At 35.9% G+C, this 22,652-nt stretch overlaps 1 protein-coding gene across 1 annotated transcript in view; it reads right to left on the bottom strand.

Annotated features, from left to right (window-relative positions):
- Positions 1-22,652, bottom strand: part of FER (FER tyrosine kinase) — a 167,145-nt gene that overhangs the window by 41,445 nt on the left and 103,048 nt on the right. The window contains exons 14-16 of the mRNA XM_066568772.1: positions 14,786-14,842; positions 11,696-11,811; positions 9,991-10,085 (exon numbers count right to left, since the gene is read on the bottom strand). Of these exons, the coding sequence (XP_066424869.1) occupies positions 9,991-10,085; positions 11,696-11,811; positions 14,786-14,842 (268 nt within the window). The remainder of the gene's footprint in view (positions 1-9,990; positions 10,086-11,695; positions 11,812-14,785; positions 14,843-22,652) is intronic.

Genomic DNA, 22,652 nt, shown 5'->3' with positions numbered 1-22,652 from the left:
GGAAGTTATATGTATTCTTATTCACATATAAATTTTAATAAAGTGGGGTAATTTCCTTTGTTAAACAGCCTTTTTAACTATGTTTGTTTAAAGAGGTTGCTTAATTCTTCTTATATTTATACACACATTCATCATGCAGATGCATCTTGCTTGTGGTCACACATCCTAAAGGTCACCTAACCCAGGGGAGCTTTAGAACTCAGTATTCCTAATTGCTTTACAGGCCATTGCAATATTATTGAAATTACCTTTAGCTGCACCTGTAAGTGTTTATAAATTTGAGAATTTAAATGGTCAGTATTCCAAGTAGCCTTAAAGCAATTTAGAATTTCCTTTATTGTCCAGTATCTTAATCCCATATACATGGCATCAAAAACATAAGCCCAAATGGAGTTACTTAAAACTATGAATTTAAAATAGTAAACATGCATCTCTAGGGAATTCTAGGAGATATGTTTTTTAAGTATGTAAGAAGCGATTCGACAACCTATTTAAAGTACAAGGGTTTAAAAATGCTAAAACACATTTTCAGTAAAGTACTGCACCTTCACATTTCAATTAATGCATCACTTGTGTGCAATGCAATACTTTAACATTTTTTTTGGTTTTTTATTTTATATATGTAGTACCAGAAATACTACATATTTTATATATGTAGTAACTTTCTGTACAGTACAGAAATTGTAAATAAACCCAAGGTTTACTTTTCTAACTGCATACAGAGTACTATTGTGAAATTCAGTTAAAACTTTATTTTTCCTGCAAAGCAAAGCAAATTAAAGTTGTTATAACCATGCAAAGTGCTGCCAGTGTAGTATTAACAATGCCAGTACTGAAGTATGAGTAGAAATATCTGTATGTGAAAACAAAAGATGAAGAAAGAAAAAACAGTTAAACTAATAGTGTGCACTGAGACCCAAGGACAGGAGCAACAGCAGCAACGAAGTAAACACAGAGAAAATGTGGCTTGTACCAGAACTGTGCTGCGGATGGCTTTCTAGCAGACGTGTTGTGAGATCAGAACAGAGATGACTCATGAGCACAAAATAACTGCACTGTGATAAAATGAAGATGAGAAGAAGGTTACAACACATTTATATGTGCTATTTCACTTCCTTTCAACTGGATGACAGACCACAGACATATGATTATCAAAATAAAGGAAATATTGACTATGCTCAGCAGTCCTGCTTTAGATTTCAGGAGGATCAAATAAGGTAGAGCATGAACCCAATATCCCATGTGACATAAGTGCCTGTCCAAACAGAGTCTGTCATCACCTGTCAAGAAGACATCAGAAATCATAGCAAGACATCAACAGCTAGCACCCCTTGTCTTCTGTGCTGCCAAAACAACACTACCCAGACTACTTGGACTCTTTATGTTTTAGTATTGTGGCTGTAAGGATACCCACTGTGAGTGTAGAGATAAAACCTACTTCAGAAGCTACCTGAAAGGAAGACCTCCCCAGGAGGTCTTCCATTCTTCAATAAATAATTCCTGTAAACTGATTATGCTCAATAATCCATAATCAAAGGTGTCAAAAAGTATTGTAGAGACACGATAGCTGATATGAAACAGAATGTACCTGAAGAACAGAGGATTTTTTTTAATCTAAAGAAAAACAATTAACAATTAAACATTTTTTAAACAAAGACACATTCAATACCTACTATAGCAAAAACTGCTCTAGGCAAAGTAAAGAGAAAAAAATGAATAACAACAAATAAAAAGAAAGAAGTTGAATACAGAAGTTTTTGCAACTACCAAAATACTTCACTAATTTTTCATGTTTGGTTGTTTTTATTCAGTTTAATAAATGGAATTTCTAGTTTAATCTACTTGCTGATTTGATTTTGTACAATATTGATACAAAATATAGTAATATCAAAGCCTAGAACATGTGAAGAGATAAAAATCCAAATATAGTCTGAAATGCTACTATAAAAGGAGACCAGAAATTTGGTCCTGTTTTACTAAACAGTAGCTCTGAGACAAAAGGAATTTTTAATCACCACCACCTACAAAGGAATCTGACCTTTCTTAATAATCTGGAATTCATGAAGGAAAGAGGGAGGAAGAGACCCATATGCCCTACAGAGGTATGAGCAAGGCAAGGAAGAAGAAACAGGGTCTGTACATATCTGTGTGTGTACTGCACGAGGGCCGGTGAGGAGAGGGAAAAGTTGGACACATGGAGAGAAGGAATCTGTGGGAGGTGCCTGGCTCTTTGAGCGAAACGCCCAACAACAGGAGATGGCACAGACAGAAACACAGCCAGTTGCAGAGACACAGAGACAAATCAAAATGGAAGCTGGAAACTTAAGAGGATAAAGTGAGAGAGAAAACCTAGAGAAGCAAACAGGAGTCTGTGTGAAGAGAAACTGTAGGGTAGACAGAAGGTGGCTTCATCAACGAGTAATAATGAGAAGATAACTTATTTGACTAGAGAAAAAAAGAGAACAGAATAGAAACAAAGCCAGACAGTCACTATCACTGCAGTTTACCTCTAATTGGAATTTGATGGATCCTCCTTTTTTTGTTGTTGTATTAATTTTGGACAGTGTGCAGTAAAGACTCAGGATGTGACTGCAAGATAGGACTCAGATCTGAAATCTGTTCACAAAAGACAGCTACAGAGGACGTACAACCGATACAAACAATGGGTGAGATCATGCAAAACTTTATTAAAGTTTAAGGGACTCTCTAAAGAGAAGCAATTAGGAAAAAAAACATGAATGATCTCTATGGAGATCTCACTGCCTTCAAAAGTAGGAAAGAGGAAAAAAAATACTGAAGTAGAAAACACAGCAGCTGAATCACACAATGTGAAAGTAAAAGTTCAGGTATTTCCTAGCATCAATCAGCATTCCAGGTCTGTGCATGAAATCAGTGGCACCTCAGAGACAGGAGGTCTAATCTAAGGCTCGAGTAAGCTACAGTATACATTGTCTTCAGCTGCTCTTAGCATCTGCTCTCCTTTATCCAAGAAGAGAATTAATTTAGCAAAAAGCTCAAGATAATAGGGATGTTGTATTTCATATTAATAAATAAATTATACACATCTCAGTCTCAGTTCTGAGTTTTTAGTTATAAATGGGTTTATTGGTTCCAGTGCAAGTTACAAGAGAAATATATAAAGTCAGCTGTGATTTGGTGCTATACTCCGAATTATCACTACATGCAGGAAATAAGTAATTTAAGATTTAGTAAATTGCATCAGCTCCCCAGCACCACCTATAATGGATCTGTAGGTACTTCTACACTTTATGCCTTGGAGCCCTCTTTTCCAAAAAAAGCCAAAAAGTGAGCCTGGTAGGTCAGGAAGACACCACACTTCATTTGCACGTTTCTGACATAACACACGCCATGGAAGTTGAAAAGTGCTCTAACATACAGAAAATAGCAAATGGGAGCCACATTTCAGAAGAAAGGGAGTGAATAAACTAAGCCAGACCAAAGCCAGCCACAGGCAGGACAGCATGAACAGGGTTCAGAGGTAATCCCACACTTGGGTTAAGAATCACAGAATTCCTTGGGTTGGAAAAGACTTCCAAGATCATCAAGTTCAACATTCAATCAAACACCACCATGCTCACTAAGCCATTTTTCCAAGTACTAGGTTTAGTCATTTTCTGAGCACTTCCAGGAATGGTGACTGGCTACAAGCACAGCAGAAATGGCCATGCTCATTCCGGGTGTGCCTGGGAGTCAGGGCACATCCAGCAGAGCTGGACCTGAGCTCATAAAACCTGCCACATCTGATTTGTTTCTGCATCAGTGGCACAGCCAATTTGCATCCCAAATGATCCAGAACAGACCTCTACAGGTTACCTTATCCAGCTGCAAAAACAGAACTTATGACCTTGCTGACTCCCCCTTGGAAGCTGGCTGCACATGTCTGGATATGAGTATAGCTGAAACCTAATTCTGACAATCTTCCCACTAGATTACTGGTATTTCCACAGCTGTTTACATGTACAGGCATAGCTCTACCTCTTGCCAGCTGCCAGCATTCAGAACATACCAACAAGAGTTACCTAAAACAACAAACACAAACTCACTGTTAAGTTAAAAAGGAAGTTGCTTTTTTAAAAAGCATGTATCTATTATCAGAAAGGAATTCTACAGTGGTATCAGGAAGGCACACTGGTACCCCAGTGAAATGTAATGCATTAGGAGAATGAAAAATGTCCATGAACACACTGGGGAGAGTGGGTGAGAATCAGATCAGAGCAGATCACTGCTAGAACAGACTAAATATGGTATGTGGCCACAGAATGGATGACAAGCCAAGAGACAACTTCTGGGAAATTGTTTAGAACTGTCTGAAGTACTGGACCTGGAACAGGTATATCATCTAATTTTCATAATGTCATAATATATAATATCCTCATCATGGATCATATTAGCATAATGCATATGCTAGAGGAAGCTATATTAAGACTCAAGAGACAAGACAGACACTTCAATTGCCTATATTTGAATGCCTGACATAGCAGAAATAAAATTATTCCAAAATATTTTTGGGGTTTTAATTTTAACTATGTTGGTTATAAAAATGTTTAAATATGTAGAAATCCAAAACAGAGCAAGCAGGCTACCAACTTGAGATTCAACGTTTCAGCTTCGAAAAGAAGGAGGTCACAAAACATGTGACTTCAAGCTTCCATCTACTACCTTGAATCAAGCACTGGAACACACAAAGATGTTTGCATCTACTTTTAATTAGACAAATTTTTCAGAGAGAGCTGGTGCAAGCACGATGATGGTGCTTATCTTGCACACTCTTTGCTGGAGTGACAGAGGCACCATGGAAGATTCTGTAAGATAAGCTGCTAAAATAGTTGCATGAAATGGCAACTGCACCACAGGATTCCACATCTATCCTCAAAATGCCCTGTTCTAGAACTCATATTTCAGGGACATGCCAAGTTCTTACCTCTAAATTAAATTCTCCTTTCAGGACTAAGATTCAAGTGAATTGAAATTAACATAAAGAAGGAGAAGAAAGAGCGTTGTAGCTTAGGATTGCTTTTTGCATCTTACAGATTGCATTTGATCTTGATTTGTTCTTCCCCTAAAGAAAGAGGAAAAAACATTCAAATCTTTAATGGGACTCCTGCAGTTCCTTTTTGATTACATGGGAGATTGGATGATAAATTATAAGCAAATGAAAATGCAGTTTAATGATCCTGAGTACTGCAATGAATTAAAACACACTTTGTCACCCGTGATCACTAAAAGAGAAGTTGGGGCCAGAAAGATAACAGTTAAAAAGGGTAAAAGAGAAGGGGATTTTAGTTTCTTTTTTTTACCTGTTTTTTTTAAATGAAAATATGTTGAGTTCACTCTGAAAAGAAAAGAACAGGAAGCTGGCTCTGTAGCCCCTTCAGCATTTTCCTGATAAATCTTTTCCATGCCCCAACAAAATTCCACATCCATTTGTCTCAGCTGTCAGTCTGGACTCTGGCAGTATTCCAGGCAGCCTTTCTGACCATCATATAAATTTGCTGAAAATGAGCTGTTACGAAAACTCCTTATGCCCTGTGTGGCATAAAGAGACAATGGCAAATAGTTCTTTCACTGTTCTGAATACCAAAGCAGTTCCTCAAAATTATTTCGCTTTCTTCAGTTTTAAGGTCAACAATGCAAGATAAAGCACAGAAATTCCACTGGGACAACAGACACAGAGCAAAGAAAAATTAATAAATTAACACAGAAAATATGAGTATAATGCTCAGTTTTTCAGATTGACTTGTCATTACAGGAAAGTAACATTCTTTCTTACACAGCACTATAAACTCTTACACAAAGTTCTGCTATTTTTCATGTGGGAAACAATCTCTAACAAAGGATTATCTGCATTAGAAAATTCCAGTGGTTGCAAATATGCAGCAATTCCCCCTGAACAGCTTTAAAACTCGTGCTGCACATTTACTACATTACTTTTCAGTCAGCTTAGTCAAGTCCATAGGACAATACAAACACATGGCTCTACACTACCATCAAGCATTTGGCAAGTCTCAGCATACAGGGTTTCTTCCCCCAAAATTCACTAGCAATTCTCATTTTAATTTTCTCTATCTTTCTTAGGATAAACTGCATAATTAAAGTGTATCACAACAGATTAATAAAATGTTACTGTATTCAGTTATGAAACAGTCCAGTATTCCTATTTTTAGATCAGAAGATACCAGAAAAAAAAACTCCACCAAATGTAACCTTTGCAACAAACCTTATCAAATCCATCTTAAACAGCATTTCACTATAAAGTAGTAAAAATTAAGAGGAATATTACAAAGAAAATAACCTATAGTAACTCACATGATGTTCAGAGTCATACAAGACACTAACATGTTGCAACAGTCTGATTTATCTAAGCAGCAGTCTTTTTACAGTCCTAACATTTTCCAACTAGGAACAACAGTTGTCATTGAGAAATAGTCATAAGTCATAGAAGAAGGGGAAATCTCTATGGTACATTCTCCATTAATAACAAAATGTTTTAATAGAAAGATAACAATTTCCAAGTAGAGTTGTTTTCTCATTTCTTAGTCTACTAAAAATTTCACAGAAGAAAACCAGGCCACTGTAAAATTCAGGGGGTTTTATTATTACATGATAGCTGAAAAGCAATCCAGCAGCTACAGCATTGGGCCCTTATAAAGATCTGGGCTGTCTATCCTTTTAGTTAGCATTTTAATGTCATTTAGGTGAAAAAGAATAAAATCAATTATTTGCAAGAGTGCCTTAAAGGTTATTGCAAATTTATCCACTATGCAACCACAAAAATTTATAAACCATCTGCTTGGCTAAACTCCTTTTTCACAGAAGCTAGCTACTACAACTTAAGCCGGCAAATCAGATTTGTGTATAGATCTCAAATTACAAATACATAAAATGTTAATAAGAAAAATAGTAACAGTTTATTGATTCATTTTCCTTGGCTATCTTGGTAATTTTGGGAAGGTGAGGGGAGGAAAGGCAGGACAATTTGTTTAGGATAAAAAAAAAAATCTTTTAGTAACTCTGCAAATTCCTGAATGGTGGTTTTGGGTCACATTTTTTACATACATGTAACTTTCCATATATACATGAAGGAAAAATTGCTGCTACATAGAGTTTAGCTTCTGTTAGCATACAACAAAGAACATTTTACTTAGTTTATTTCTTCAACAATTTAAAAAAATAGTTTATAGAAAGCAATACTAAATCTGAATTCTACAATAAATAAGCAGTGCACACATTCTGCATACAAGATGTTCCTTCCCATTTGCAGAGGAACCTGCAGAAAGACCTGTAGGAAAAGACTCAGGAGAGAAGAGACCTGGCCCTCTGAAAACCCAGCCAATGGCAGGGAGATCAGATGCATTTTTCTCTATGTGCATCCCTTAAAGAGAGATCTGTACAACACACACATACATTACATTAAGACCTTTCCCTAATTTCCTGATGGACAGATTGTGAAAGCAACCAAATCTTTCCTTCTGTACTGGAGTAATCTACGATGGATTGACACTGGGAAGACATGTACAGTGAGACCAGTATGGCCAACAGCCAGTGAACAGTAAGCAAAGGATGTTTTTTTCTCACTAATATGTAGTTAATTATGTTCAAGGCCAGGTGAGTGGGGCTCTGAGTAACCTGTTCCAGCAGGAGGTGTCCCCTGCCCATGGCAGGGGGGTTGGAACTGGATGGTCTTCAAGGCCCCTTCCAACACAAACCATTCTATGATTCTATATATCCATACATTGTTTACCATTTCAGTTAATCCTTCCTACATCACCCATCTTGACATTTCTTTATTACAGGACATATGACTTATGTTAACACCCCTTAAGAAAAGGGGTAAGTAACTGTCTTTGACAACTTTGTTTCCCTGTTACTTGCTGGCAACATTTGTGCTATTTTTGCATGTACCAAAGGATGGACGCATAATTAAAGATGCATCTGCAACCTTTCTTTACTGTTTTCACTGATGCCTTTATCTGTATGCATGTCTTTTAATCCCATTTACACCTTCAACAAAGATTTGTCTGCAGAGCCAATTTATAAGAGAATCACCAACAGAGCAGCACCTCTCTATATAAAGTGCTAAGTTTCAATGTACATTTCTAAGACCTGAATAAATTAAGACTCTGATTTGAAATCATAATTTGGAATGCAAAGCAGAATTAGCTGCTATGGAACCACACCAGAGGAGTCTCAAAAGACACAGTAGGTGTGCAGCCTATGTGTATTTGGGATATAAAAATGGCAGAAAATTTGCAAGCATTAGACAAAAGTCCGAAATCACAGGAGAAATCCCTTGTTTTATGGAGGTACTTCTAATTTTATCCTCAGGGAAAAAACTGTCAGACATTTATAAATTACATGTGTTCTCAGGCATACATTCACAGAACACAATTCTAAGTTAAAACTTGACATTTTTAGTTATTAAACAGAATGTCAGAGTTAAACTGCTTAAACACCTTCAAGCATACACACATTTAAAACAAAACAATGAAGATACTGAGAAAGTTTAGTGTCAAGCAGAATACAAGTTTACCATTATCCTGTTCCTCAAAGGGCAGTATTAAATACCAAGTCAGAGCACTATTAACTATCACTTTTTTGTCATCTCATCCAAACTTGTCACTAAAAAAGGAGAAAAAACAACAGAATCGCTGCTTCTCTACTCATCTAAGTGATTTGACATTTCTCTGGCATCCTTATGTTTTCTGCTCATATGGTCAGTTTTTGGTGTGCCAAAAAGTAAGAGCACATGGGGAAGTGTGGTGGCTTGAAGGCAGTCCCTTGTTTATCTGGGTGTGCAGGCAGAGCAGCCAGCCCAGAGGGTTTACAGACCATTGAAACAGGGCAACAATTCTCTCTGGAAGAAGCTTCTTTCTGAAGCAAATTCAATCCCAAGAATGTTTGGATAGACTTGAACTGCAAAATAGGCATAAGAATCAGAAGAAAGTTCTAACTCAATTCCTCCTCAATTGCGTTAGCATGTTTCAACAACTTGTACAAGGCTCTGGAAAATCTGAACCAGAATGATAAAGGTGTTAAAAGATCAGAATTTACTTCTATCTTCAGAGAATAGACGTAAATTGGAGAAGTAAATAAATAAAAATAGAAGTAAAAATGGAGAAGCTGATTACTAAAGTACCCCTTAAAACCGAGGACACTGCTTTCAGTCTCCGTTTTAATAAAGTTAATTGTGCATACAAATATAATAATCTAATATAATCTAATTTAATAAAGGCAGAAAACTCCACAAGGTCAAATATTTCATCAGTGCTCTCACTGTACAGCATGTATTCAAGAATTATAAGCAATCTAAGTCTTCCTGAATAAAATGGTTATTAAAGAAGCTGTATAATTCTGATGACGAATCCAGTGATATACAAAACAAATAGAGTGTTGCATATTAAGCAGTACTAGAGGCTACCAAACCAACACATTTTGCAGCTGCTGAGAAAATCAACAAAGAGGTAAAATTGCCCAAAAGCTATTATCATCTCAGTCATTTGAAATTCACTCCAGCCATTGCTGAATAAAATGAACCCAATTCCAAAAATAAAGCAACTTTAAAAGGAAACAATACATTCTGGTCAAGAAAAAAATGTATATTAATAAAGGTGATCCAAACAAGAGTTATTAAAATTGAGACATTACCCAGATGTGAAGTTTCTTTAAATACTTCTTAATATTCACTACTGAACTCTATTGTTAAAAGAAATAACATTTTATATCTCATCAGGAGAATAATGAAGCTTCTGTTGTCATTAAAGGCTACAGTAAAATTCTCAACAGACTTGCGGAGCTCAAACACTCCAAAGCTAGTAGAACCAGCATTTTCAAAGATTTTCAATACAGGTGACTTTTGAGGTCAGCAAAAGGAAGGCAGAATAAGACAAATAGAAAATAATACATTTCACATTATGGAAACAATGAAACCTATGGAAATATGCTGCAAAAAAAAAGGAAAAAACCAATTACCTGGAACAAGTTCCATAACAATATATATAGGCTGTCGTTGAGTGCAAACTCCTATAAGTTTTACAATATTAGGATGATCATATTGTTTGAGTATTCTGCAAAACACACAAGAAAGTTTATTATATTAATAAACTTTATTGTACAGGCTGATTAAACATTACAGGAGAATATCTAAAACCTTTAATGTTACTTTAATGGAAGATATCATTATTGTTATCAATGAAAAAATATCGTTACTGTTATCAAAATCAATGATTTGATAGAATCTGTTAGATCAATCACCACTCTGTTTTAAATGAACATCATAACTGATTCACTAATAAATAAAAAATTATTCTTATTGTAATTTTACCATTTGTCTATGTGACACTTATCTATATATAGCTAAAAAATGGCCTGATAAAACCCTTGCATATAGTCAGAATTTCAGTGGTGGACCAGAAGCAGAGCGACATCAAAACAAAACATGGCTTGTCTGTATGTTTCCCTGCTGCACTGTTCAAAAGAACACTTGTTCCAATTTTACTTTGAGAGATTAATTAATACAATAAGTTTTAGAAGACTATAAGGACATCAATTTTCAGAATTAAATGAACAATTAACATCTTTTGACACAATGCTTTAATAAGAACATTTCCAGCCTAAAACAGCATGCTATGATTTTTAAGTGAAAAGAAGAGCAAGAAAAAGTTCTACAGAGACCTTGTAACTTAAATGTTCCTTCTGATATTTACTGACTCAAAGCACCTCCTCTCTTTCCCTTTTTCCCAATGATCAAGAGTAAAATACTAACCTACACACACATTTAGCGAAAAATAACACATTTCATTTTTTTCAGACCATTTTTTCCCATTAGTGTCAAGCTGCTTAAAAAATGACATATCTCTGCTGTTGTCAAGTTACAAGTTTTTTTAAATTATTCAATAGATAGGGTGGCTGATCCTCATTCTATAAGTGCAGATGATATCTTTTATTTTCCAATACTCATCACACTAACTTGGGAATGGAAATTAAAGCATATGAATCCTCAAAGCAAGAAGAAGCAAGGTAGTTTAAAAATTATGACATTTATCTCAAGACAGCCCTCACCCTGGAGTCTCAGAATCTACCTATGTACATCAGATGATACTCAGAATGCTTTTCACATTGTCTCATGTCTGTAATTTGCAAAATAAGCATATAATCTCATGCTGATTGACAGAGTATAAAAAAAGCTCTACTGGAGCAAACTCTTCTTACAAAGAGAAAATTACTGAACGGGGCCTATACCCCACTAAGACAAGCAATCTGGGCACATTTGATCACCTCTACTAGCCATGAATATAAGGCAGGAGTTAGGCCTGGTATAATCATACTTAAACTAACAACATTTCCAGTCTTCTTATCCCAATCCTCATGGTATATCTTAGAAGTTCTAAATGAAAGCACTTAAGACAATAAAATTTTATTTTACAGGCATGGCTTGTCAATAAGATGGTTTCAGCAAGTGAAAATGCTACTGCATTCACACGTTAAAAATGCCAATGTTTAGTTACTAGGGATGTAACTAAAAATGCCAATATTTAGCTGCGGAATGTACTGAGGGAGAGAAAAGAAGGAAAAGTTTGACAACTGCTTTTTTAAATTTTTCAGAATGTCAGGTTTTGTAAATGCATCTGGTGATAAAAACTGAAAAAACTGCCACGAGTAATTTTAGAGAACCTACCTGGCTTCAGAGAGAAATTTTATTTTCAGTTCTTGAGGAAGATCTTCTTTGCAAGTTTTTACAGCAACTGGGGTTTTATCCTTTAATGTTCCTTTATACACCTCACCAAAATTACCCTGAAATCAGGAGAAAAAAGATCATTCTAGGTAAATAAAATCTTAATGAATTGCCAGAAGAAATAATGCAGAGAGCTACTGAAAGTGGACCAGAATTCTGGAATGTGTTTATGAAGCTAAATGAGATTTTCTTTCAGTATCTGTCCTAATCAAAGCCATTCACTCTGACATAGTACATCTATTATATGGACACCGCATATGAGTTCTGTTTTGACCTTGCTGGAAGGAGGAAAAAAACACCATTAATTAAGTAATTAGAATTTTCTCATAAAACCTTTTAGTAGCTTTTCAAATCAACTGACATGGACTGTAGTACTTTGTTCTTCTTATTCTTACTCTTGCCCTCTTTTGTTTTCACACTATTGTATCTTGTGAATAGTTTTTAACTTGCAGTCTGGAAGAGACCAAAAACTGATCTCAAAAACTGTGACAAAACACACCAAAATAACATAAACATTCTCATATACAAGAAAGAAAAAACAGAAAATATGAAGAAGGAAAACACTGAATATTAGTTCTTATAATAAATTAAACCCACTGCAAAATGTATTGCTGTGTATGGTGATCCAGAATTTCTTTAAAACCCAAGCTCAGCACTGCTATATAAAGAGAAATCTGTAAGGCTCTCATTTGGACAAGACTTTAGAAGGCAGCTCCTTTTATCACCAGACATTTTAGGTAGTGAATAACATACCCCTAAGGCAAGTTAGGTTTTTTCTACCTTTCATAGAAGACAATTGAAGTACTAAATACCATAAAAGACTCCACCTGATGCATTTTTATTTAATAAAAACAAAAGGAAAATTAATTAGGACACAAATTGAAAGAAGAAGGAAACTGTGAGGTATAAAGTACTGGTATCAATGAAAAAACCCTCAAGAGAAGGAAACAAGAAGAAAACTACAGATCTCCTACATCTAGTAAAGCTTTGTATTTCCCAAAGAATAAGCACAACTCAATTTTGAAACTATGTCTGATTAATTTCTACACATACTACAGTTCTGTGTCCTGGTGTCTGGGGCTGCATGTGACTTCAAAAAAGTCTGCTGGAGATGTTTGCCTTCCTTTCCTGAGTGATGAAGATTTCATTACATCATGCAGCTGAATTTAGTGTTGCCTAAGAAAGATGACAGAAAAGGAGAAAAAGAAACTCACAGATGGAAAAGAGTAACGTGCTTCCAGTAACAAGGGAAGAAATGCAGGGCTGAACACACCTGCAGAATTTTCTGTATGCTGGGACAAGGAAGATGTAGCTGGCAAGGGAGGCTCAGGATCTCTGAGAGCCCTTCTAAAGCACTTCCAGAGGCTAGTACATTACCTCTCAGATCTGAAATGGCATGAGGCACCCAAGGTAAGCAGGTGAGTTGCTCCCAGGCCACTTTTCCTTTACCATTCTGGTCAGAAGTATTTAACAGTGAAATCTGAATCCATCCTGAGCTTTCTTTAAGTCTTGAAAATGGTTTACTTCTTTATTGACAATACTGAAGTATTATTAGATAGAGAATCTTTATAAAACACATTCCAATTCTGCAATTTTCATTTTGTGGGGTATTATTGAATTAATGCTGAGTAAATAAACTGACCATTCACCCCTGAGGTGCATCTTTTCTAAAGCTTACATCTTTTACACATTAAAATTTTGTGATTTCTTCCTCATCTTTTCCAGGCCACTCAAGGTTTTGTAGACTCTCTGATTTCTCACTTCTGTGGTGAATGGCTATTTTTTATATCACAGTTTGTCATATAAATGTTGATATTCCTGTCATTCTTATCTTTTTTAGTATGATCACATCTTGTTAGAGGTGAATGCATAAGAATCATGCTGTGTTCCAATAAAGTTTTTAGCCTATTCTGTATTTCTTAAAGAACATCCTTCTATAATTAAAATTCTGAGCTGCCTTTACTGAATGTTAAAAATGCTTTGTGCCAAAAACATGCAATACCATGTAAATTGAATTTACTAAAAAATGCTTTTCAAATTGCTTTAACTGTCTTTACACATCAAAACTAATTCATATTTATTTTTTAACAAGTCAAAGCTTTTTTTGTGGCGGGAACATCTTAATTTTTCTCCCTTGATACCATCCTGTTTAAGAATGTGAAGATCCTGCAGTACCTGTATTTCATGAAGGCACAGCTCAATATGGTCATACTTTTTGTCATCTTAATCTCCCAAAAAGCTTTTATACTGGGAAACAGAAGTTTATGGAAATATTTTACTTCCCCATTCTTGAATTTCTTACTGACTTTTTTTTTAGTGTGCACCATGACAAGAAGGTAATTAACTACTTTGATTTGTCTCTTCCTCATTTAATCTTATTTTCTCAGTTTTTGGAAAATCTTTTCAAACTACTCTGTGTCCAGAGTAGCACCCAAAATGGTCATGGCAGGTGCAAAGGTGCCAAAAAAAGTGAGGAGTTTGCCTGATTTTAAAGATCTGTAGTTCCTAAGCAGACTTTGTAAACTACATGTTTATGAACTACACAAGACATAATAAGATTGTGAAATTATCTAATTCCATCAATGAATGAGTGAAAATAATCATGCACAAACAATTAGCATTTGTTTTAATAAATAATTATTTAGTCATCTCATCATATCAAATTTTGTACACAAATGCATAAGTATACACCTATTTCTCTACGTGGTTTTATTTATATTTTGCAACATTTGTCTCCAACTACAGAAAGTAAAACAGCCACATCATGCTTTATAGAAATCTAGTTAGCTGAAAACACTTACAAAAGAGAAAAAAATATGTATGCTACTTAAATACTTTCAGCACAATCATTATAATGTTTACTAGCAAATGTGACTTATGTCTGTTTAAAGCATAAGGTTGTCTCATGTATTAGTGTAAAAAATTGACATAAAAATTACATACCAGAGCAATTTAAAAGAAAAGGTACACAGAAATAGCTTAATGATGACAGTATACTTACTCAAATGTTATTTAGCTCACTTTATTACTTACTTTGCCCAGTAATTCCCCCAGCGTGACATCTTCATGATTGAGAACCCACTTCTTATCCTATGAAAAGGAAAGCAGAATTTTCAGTCTGTGCAAATATGCAAGATACAGTTTCTCTAAGACATATTTCAGAAATGGAGCTGAAAAAGTATTACATTTAGAGCACCCAATCACAAGCATACCAAGAAATTTTAAACACAAGCATTTATAGTTCAAGAGTTTAGAAATCTTGCTATACAACAAAATAGTGGGTGATATTGTATAGCAAATTTTTATTAGAAATTAAGCCTACAACATGGAAGTATGTAGATAGATTAGCACTATGTAAAGTTTCACACAAGCTCTGGAATAATATTTAGCACCCTGATTTTAACAATTTGTCAAGTGAAAATTAGATAAGAAAACTTCATTTTAGTATACAAAGTAACTTACTACTAAATTTAAGAAAAACTCCCACATTTTTCTCCTCAGTGCACATGGAAATGAACTGATCTTCTGACTTGTCAACAAGACACATATCTGCATCTCTTATATCTTTTTTGGAAGTTGGAAATATTACAGGCAACTGCTTGAAAAGATAACACGTGTCATGGTTTGACACTGGCACAATGCCAGTGCCCCCATGAGGATACCCTCTCCCTGGTTTCTGCTGTGAGATGTGACCAGGAATAAGCAAAGCAGGCTCCTACTTAGAAATAAAAAATTTATTAACTAAACTACAAGAGAAAGGGAGAAAAAAAAGAAACACATAAGGAAAATGAAAACTTCACAAATACATCTCCTCCTCCTCCCCATCAAATTCCCAATACAATTCATCCCCCAAATCTTCGACTCTCGGTCCGGCACCACCCTTCAGAATACTCAATCCTCAGTTCATCAAGAGGAGAAGGAGTCCTTCTTGTGCCAATGGTGACCTCTTCCTTTCATGTGCAGCACTCTAACCACTGAACACGGACCAGAGCTGCTTCTAGGGTTGACTTTTAAGGATGCTTTGTCCCACTCCAAAAAGGCACAGTCTCAACTTTGGGACACCTGTCCCCCCAGATTTTTCATCCCCTGGGGCCGAGGGGTACCCACACCAAACCCTCTTGGTTCTGTGGCCATTGCCTCCCCCTAGAATGCAGTCCCTGTATCACAAGGAACATGGGTCTGTCCATGGCTATACAAAGAGAGTCCAGCAAAAGCCACTCCATCATCTCTTCCCACTAAAATTCTTCTCTATTCTTCCAACATCTCTCACTTGCCCAGACCTCTCTCACACTTGCACATTTCCTTCCTCATCTTCCACTCTATCTCTCTTCTAGGAGAGGTCAATGTTCTGTAAAGTTCTCATTCTCTGAAAAGGGGTTAAAAGCTCCTACAAGCGGCTGCCTGAACCCCCCCTTCTTCTCCATCCCAGCCGTGCTGCCGGCACAGGCCCATGTTTATCAAGCTTCAAGGTTACAGTCTCAGGCACCGACTCTCTCTCTCTCTCTCTCTGTCTCCGGGGGGGGGGGGGAGCTGCCTGATGGTTCCCGGTCTCTCTCTCTCTCTCTCTCTGTGTCTCTCAGGGGGGGCTGCCCGGTGGCTCCCGGTCTCTCTCTCTCTCTCTTCCACCCTTCCACCCCCGGGCTCAGGCCTACCTCTCTCGGCCTCATGGCTTTCCCCTCCCCCTGCCCATCCAGCAGCTGGGCCGGGGGAGAGACCCGAACTCTTTCCCGCCGGAAACCCAAGAGAGCCTCCCCGGGGAGAGCCCTGCTTTTAACCCCGTTCTCAGAGGCGGATCCAATGTCCCAATGGCCACATTAGGTGCCAATATTAAAATCTGAGCACCAATTGGCCTGACTACAGCATCCCAGAAAACATATTTCCTGTCAAACCACCACAACATGGCAGGTAAAGCATTTGTCCAGGAATTGACCATCCCCCTGTGCTGGGCACTGGTGTCCAGTTCTGGGCCCTTCCCTTCAGAAAGGATATTGAAGGGCTGGAGCATGTCCAGAGAAGGGCACTGGAGTTGGGGAAGGGTCTGCAGCTCAAGTCTGATAGGATACAGCTGAGGAAGTGCGGGGTGCTCAGTCTGGAGAAAAGGAGGTTGAAGCTAGGTGGGAGTAAGTCTCTTCTGCCACATCCCAAATGAAAGGGACAAGAGGAAATGGCCTTAAATAGTGCCAAGGGAGGTTCAGATTAAAAATTAGAAAAAAATTCTTCACTGACAGAGTGGTTAGGAATTGGAGTAAGCTGCCTAGGGAGGTCATGGATTCACTCTCTCTGGAGACTTTTTGTCGAACAGGAATTCAGCAAATCTAAAAAGGGGTGGGGATCATTGCTATTGTGATTTCTACGCTTTTGTTCATAAGTAGAATGTTACAAGTGTGCATTCCAGAGACTCTCTGAATGCCTCTATTAACCCAAACTCCCAGCACACAACACCTCTCAGTCCCATCCCAAGAATTCCTGTACCACACTACCATGCTGCATGATGGAAACCAATCTTTACTGTCTCTCTTCCCTGGGTGGGAAACTGTGAGACTTAGGAGGAAATTCTCAATATACAATAGTTTATTTTTCCCCTATACACAAGATTATTGCTTAAAACTACAGCCTCACTGATCAAACATCATAAGAAACGTATTTCCTTCATCTCAATTGATACTTTTTGCAGAATGAATGTCAGATTCAGAAGCTGTTATACTACAAATAGATAGGAAGTGCCATCAAACTGCACACTCTTTCAATAATAATACTCAAATTTAAGAAAATAATTTGCAAAGAAAGCTGTAAAAAAAACAAACCCACAAAAATTATTACTTAGAGGTATTAACATAAGAGTTTTTAACATTGAAATAAGTGTGGTAGAGCCAAAAACTTAAAGAATTAAAATTCAATGGATTTTTTACTGCTTAACTACAAGGATTCTGTACTTCAGTGAATAACTTTTTGAATAAATTGACAATATGACATTTCAAAAGCTTGTTTATGAAGGAAAAAAATCTGATAATTCTTCAGAGAACTAACAAAAGAAAATAACAACATGAAGTGGAAATCAAATTATCTGTTGAAGGATTTATTATCATTGCATCTGTACATTAATCTGTACTTTTATGAAAGCCTTCAGTCATTTCTTATACCACTTTAACTCATTTATTAATTTATTGTGGTTCTGCCAGATTTTTCACAATCATTGAATTAGTCAAAGCTTGATCAGCTTCATTTGATATTACTCCTATAAACTGCACAAAAGAAGTTCCTTCAGCAGACAGTAAGAAAAAAATCTAGCAGAAGAGAGAGTCATATACATCATGCCAATGTACAATTCTGACATTAAAAAAGAAACAAACCAAATTTTCTAATTTGCAATGTGTTAGATATTAATTTCTAACAGATATTCTTCACTATTTGAACACAAATAGTGTTCAAAACACAGTGTCATTGGTCAGATAATTGCCTTTAATTAGTAAACTATAATATGAACAGTAAGGTCAAAAATAACAAGACATTCTATGCAAGTTTGTTGTCTCACTAAACCTACTTGAATTGCTCTGAGTTTAATATGACATCATTCAATAATCTGAATAGCTGTCAATAATTAAAGACATCAATAAGGCACATTTATCAATGTCAAAATCAATGCATAAATACTAGCACTCATAAACAAAGGTTATGAAATAAAGTAATATGTCTGATCACGAAGTTCATCATCTTCTCTAACTGCCTTATTCTGATTGTGAATAGAATGTAAGGATTTTTCCAGTTGTCAAATGCCATTACTCTACAGATTAATCAAGTATGCAAAAGATAATGAAAGTTACAAAAGAAATGTGACAGAAAAATGGGACAGAAATATTCTTGAATGTAGATATAGATCAACAGACACTTTAATGCATATGAGTCCAAGTCACAGAAATTTTCATTTCAATAGAGTTAGTTGCTTCTAAATCAAATGGAGCAAATCCAGTACATTTTTGTACCTAATCAATGTAATCTGAATGACAGCAAACAGAGCTCCTGAGACTATTAATGCCCATTAATTTCACCCAGAAGGAAGACATTTATGATGCAGCCCTCTTCTTGTGACATCACTATCTCTTTACCTTGTGCTTGTTCAGATTTTTCTCTTGTTAATTTTGGACCACGGAATATAAAAGCACTTCCGAAAAATTCAGTCACACAAATTAGCATTTGAGCATACTCATTTGTAATCTTAATTATATACTTTATTTCCAAATGGAATAACTTGGGAAATCTACAAGCTTACCACATTCTGCTTTATTTCTGTCCTCTAGCTTCCCCCAGGAGGAGAAACTGAATTACATGAACATCACACTTCAAGCATAGCTTTACTAATAAGATGATGGGAATCCTATCAGTTTATCTTACTTTGGAGGTATTGTTACATCTGTTGGTCAAACACTGAGAAACAAGTTATCAACCAGACAGTTCACAAAGGGGAGAACTTGGTCAGCCTTGACAGTTACCCTTCCCCAATAGCCAGGCACTTGATAACGCACATCACACACAAGGTTTTTATATGCAGCAGCTTGCCAGGGACTATCTTTCTAGACTCTGGCAACCACCCAGCACACTTGTCTGATTTCAACAAAGATAAGCATTCTCAAAGAGAAGAGTTATTTCAGAAGTTAATTGTAAGTGACAAAAACCAAACCTCAAACAGACCAGTAATTAAAGAAATAAAACTTTCAATTGTGAAAAGCAATACTTAGAAATAATAAGAAATGTCTCCTTTTACCCATAAAATAAAGTATTCTGGATATACACTATTCTTTTCCTGGATACGTAGCATTCCTTTTATAATGTTAGGGTGTTTCATGGTTCCCTAGGTCATGATAAGGTTCAAACCTTGAACAGTTAGCAGAGATTCAATTGTTCATCAATCCTTACTTTGGTGAGCATATAATGGAGTTGTGTGCAAGGCACTAAGAACAGTTTGAACAGCAGATGGTTGCTGCAAAAATGAAATCTCAATTTTCCTCTTCTGAGCTATGAGACTGAAATGTTATCACTATTACCCTAAACATCTTCAAAATACATAAGTGCAGTTTTTATCCTGCCCATCTCCCTTCATTAGGAGAAGCTACATCAAAGAGATCACAAATTACTATACCAGGAAGAACACTTACAAATCATCTGCAGTAAATTAGAACAGCTTTCAATAAAATACAAAACATAATCATGATCTAATACTTAGTGTTCAAATTCCCTTAGCATTATTTTTCTATAATTCCCAGTAACAATTTCAATCATTAAGAATCCTAAAATGGTACTTTTTCAAATTAAAAACCAGCAGTAAAGCAATTAGAAAGTAAACTTTTAAAAACAGATGTTTTGAGCATTAGGTATGAATTTATGAGCCTCATCTTAAATATTTGGTTCTAAAAATCTTACAGTTTCTAAAAGGAGAGAGAAAAAAGCCACCTGTGTTTGTATTCAATTTCAGAGAACCACCAAACAACACCAAGATTCTTACCCAAACTCCAAAGCAAGATTTTTCAAAGAGGAAGAGTGAAGAAATCCTGATCAGGTTCCTCCAACACTGTGAGTAAGTAAGACTTTTTGTTATCATCGCTGTTATTTACTCATCTCATGTTCTCTGTCACATTAGTTACTCTTCCTAGTTCAAAAGGTAGTATCTATAACAAACACTGTCACTGTTTTTCATCTTAACTGTAGATGTAGCAAAGTAAAAAAGGATAAAAAACTCTATAGGCTGGAAACTTCAGCTAATTTAAGGAGCCCCAGAAGGAATCAACCAAAACTTATTGCTTTAAGAGAACTCAAAACATATGACTTTCCAATCTTAAGAATCTATCCCAGAACAGCATGTGGCATTTGTGAAAAACCTAAATATCCTTCCCCTTTCCCTCATCCCAGTATATTAATCCTTAACATTCTTCTAAAAAAACTCAAAATAGAGGGATATTGTCAACATCTCAGGAGTCAAGTGCATAAACAAACATGATGCCTGTTTCTTCATGGTTTAAGCAGAAAAAATGCATCAAAAATACTTTGGAAAGTATTATTTGCTCTCCTTCTTCCAAGGTAAATAGGAAATATCAGTAGTATGAATTACTGCAGCTAAGAGCTATTTTTCCACATCAACAAAAATGGAAAGTTAATCTTTCATTTCCAATACTAAGGATAATTGGAGTAAAATTCTTTTTATGGCTAAGAAAATCAGAATCGCAGACAATTTTCATCAGATGGGTATTCAAATCTCACTTATCAGAACGTGATGAACCAGACAAAAAAAAAGTAACAGCTGTGTACATGTGGATAGGGCTTATCAGCATAGGAATGAGAAATTGTCTTTTTAGAGAAGTACTATTTTTGATACCACCTATGCCAGTAGATCTAATGTTCATACCAATTTCATGAATCATAAACTATGTGTTTCAAGTCCTTCAGATTAAGTACAGAAATAAAGGTAGCTGATGGGAAAGATTTTTCATAAGAAAAAGTGGGTTTTACAGGAGGGGTTTTGAAAAACCTCACTGGCAACTTCTTTAAAACTGTTTCAGAATAGATTCATGAGCTGTAAAAATTGTTATGGAAGCTGCTTTGCATTATTAACGGCACTGTATTAAGCCACACTGATGAAACTCAATGTGAGCTGTAAAAGAGAATAATAGCACAGACAGGTTTAGCTCCTTGGGGGAAAAAGTACTATTTTATCTGACTTCTTACTGCTACATAAAAACTCTTGTGAAGTTCAACCCTCCTGCTAAACCAAATTCTGAATTATCATATAACAGGAGGAGAGAAGTAAGATTTCGAAAAGCTACTGTGCAATTTATAAACTTCAGAAGTGACCTCAGATTACCTGCACAGCTGTTCTTTGACCATTCTTTCTTGAAGATCAGTAGACAAAGCAACTGTACAATTCAACATACAATACCTGTTTGCCTCAGGGTTTTTTTGCAGTACTTCCCTAAACTTATGTTTTCTTTTTCATGAAAGGGCTAAAATGATGCTAAGAATATTTCAGAAAAAAAACAGGAAATAAAGAAAAATAAAGAAGTTTAAAAAAACAACCAAGAAAAGAAAAAGACATAGAATGTGAAATACTTAAGCACAGGAAAAGGAAAGTCAAGTTTATGTCAAAACCTTTATATTTCAAGCATATTAAAACCCACGCTATTCCTCTCAACTGAATACAGTAAATTCAGCTACCAAAACAAAGTACTCTGAATCATCTGTTAACCAAATATATTCCAACAGAAAAATTATCAGCTCTGGATCAGGTATGACCAACAAAACACTCAAAGGCAAACAAAACCATGGGGTAACGTGATTTTTCATTTAAACATTCCATGTAATTTAAACAGAGAGGAATGGAAAAGCAGAGTCACATTATGCATGCACAACACCCTCCCCAAACACTCAAATTATTAAAATAGGCTAAAATATTTTCACATATGTGCAAACACATTTTCACTTCCACCCACATATAAAAAGGTTATGTCAAATGGGCTTGGGGGAACTACAGGTGTTTGTAACAATGTCCAAGACAGTCTCCTTGAACTATATAAGACACTTAGCCATATACTTAGTCCCATATCCAGTTGTTTCCAGTTAGATTTCTTTACCCCAGGAAGAGAAAGGCTTAATTCATCCCTCAAAAATAATGTCTAAGTTTCAGTGGTCAGCATGCAATACCTTTCAGAGTACTATAGTTCCAAATTAGACCTTCCACCAAATTACTATTTTCTTCAAACCAAAACCCCAAGATTCTTCATTCTATGTTTTTCTAGCCACACGTGTTCATTTTGCATTGTCTTTCATAAGCTTCAGATAGCATGTTAAAACCACTGAGCTGGAACAGAAATAACCTATCTAAATTTCAAATAATCTCCTGTATTAGCTAATTTGT

Source organism: Molothrus aeneus, chromosome Z, assembly GCF_037042795.1.
Source record: "Molothrus aeneus isolate 106 chromosome Z, BPBGC_Maene_1.0, whole genome shotgun sequence".
Taxonomy (NCBI): Eukaryota; Metazoa; Chordata; class Aves; order Passeriformes; family Icteridae; genus Molothrus; species Molothrus aeneus.
This window is presented reverse-complemented; position numbering and strand designations above follow the sequence as displayed.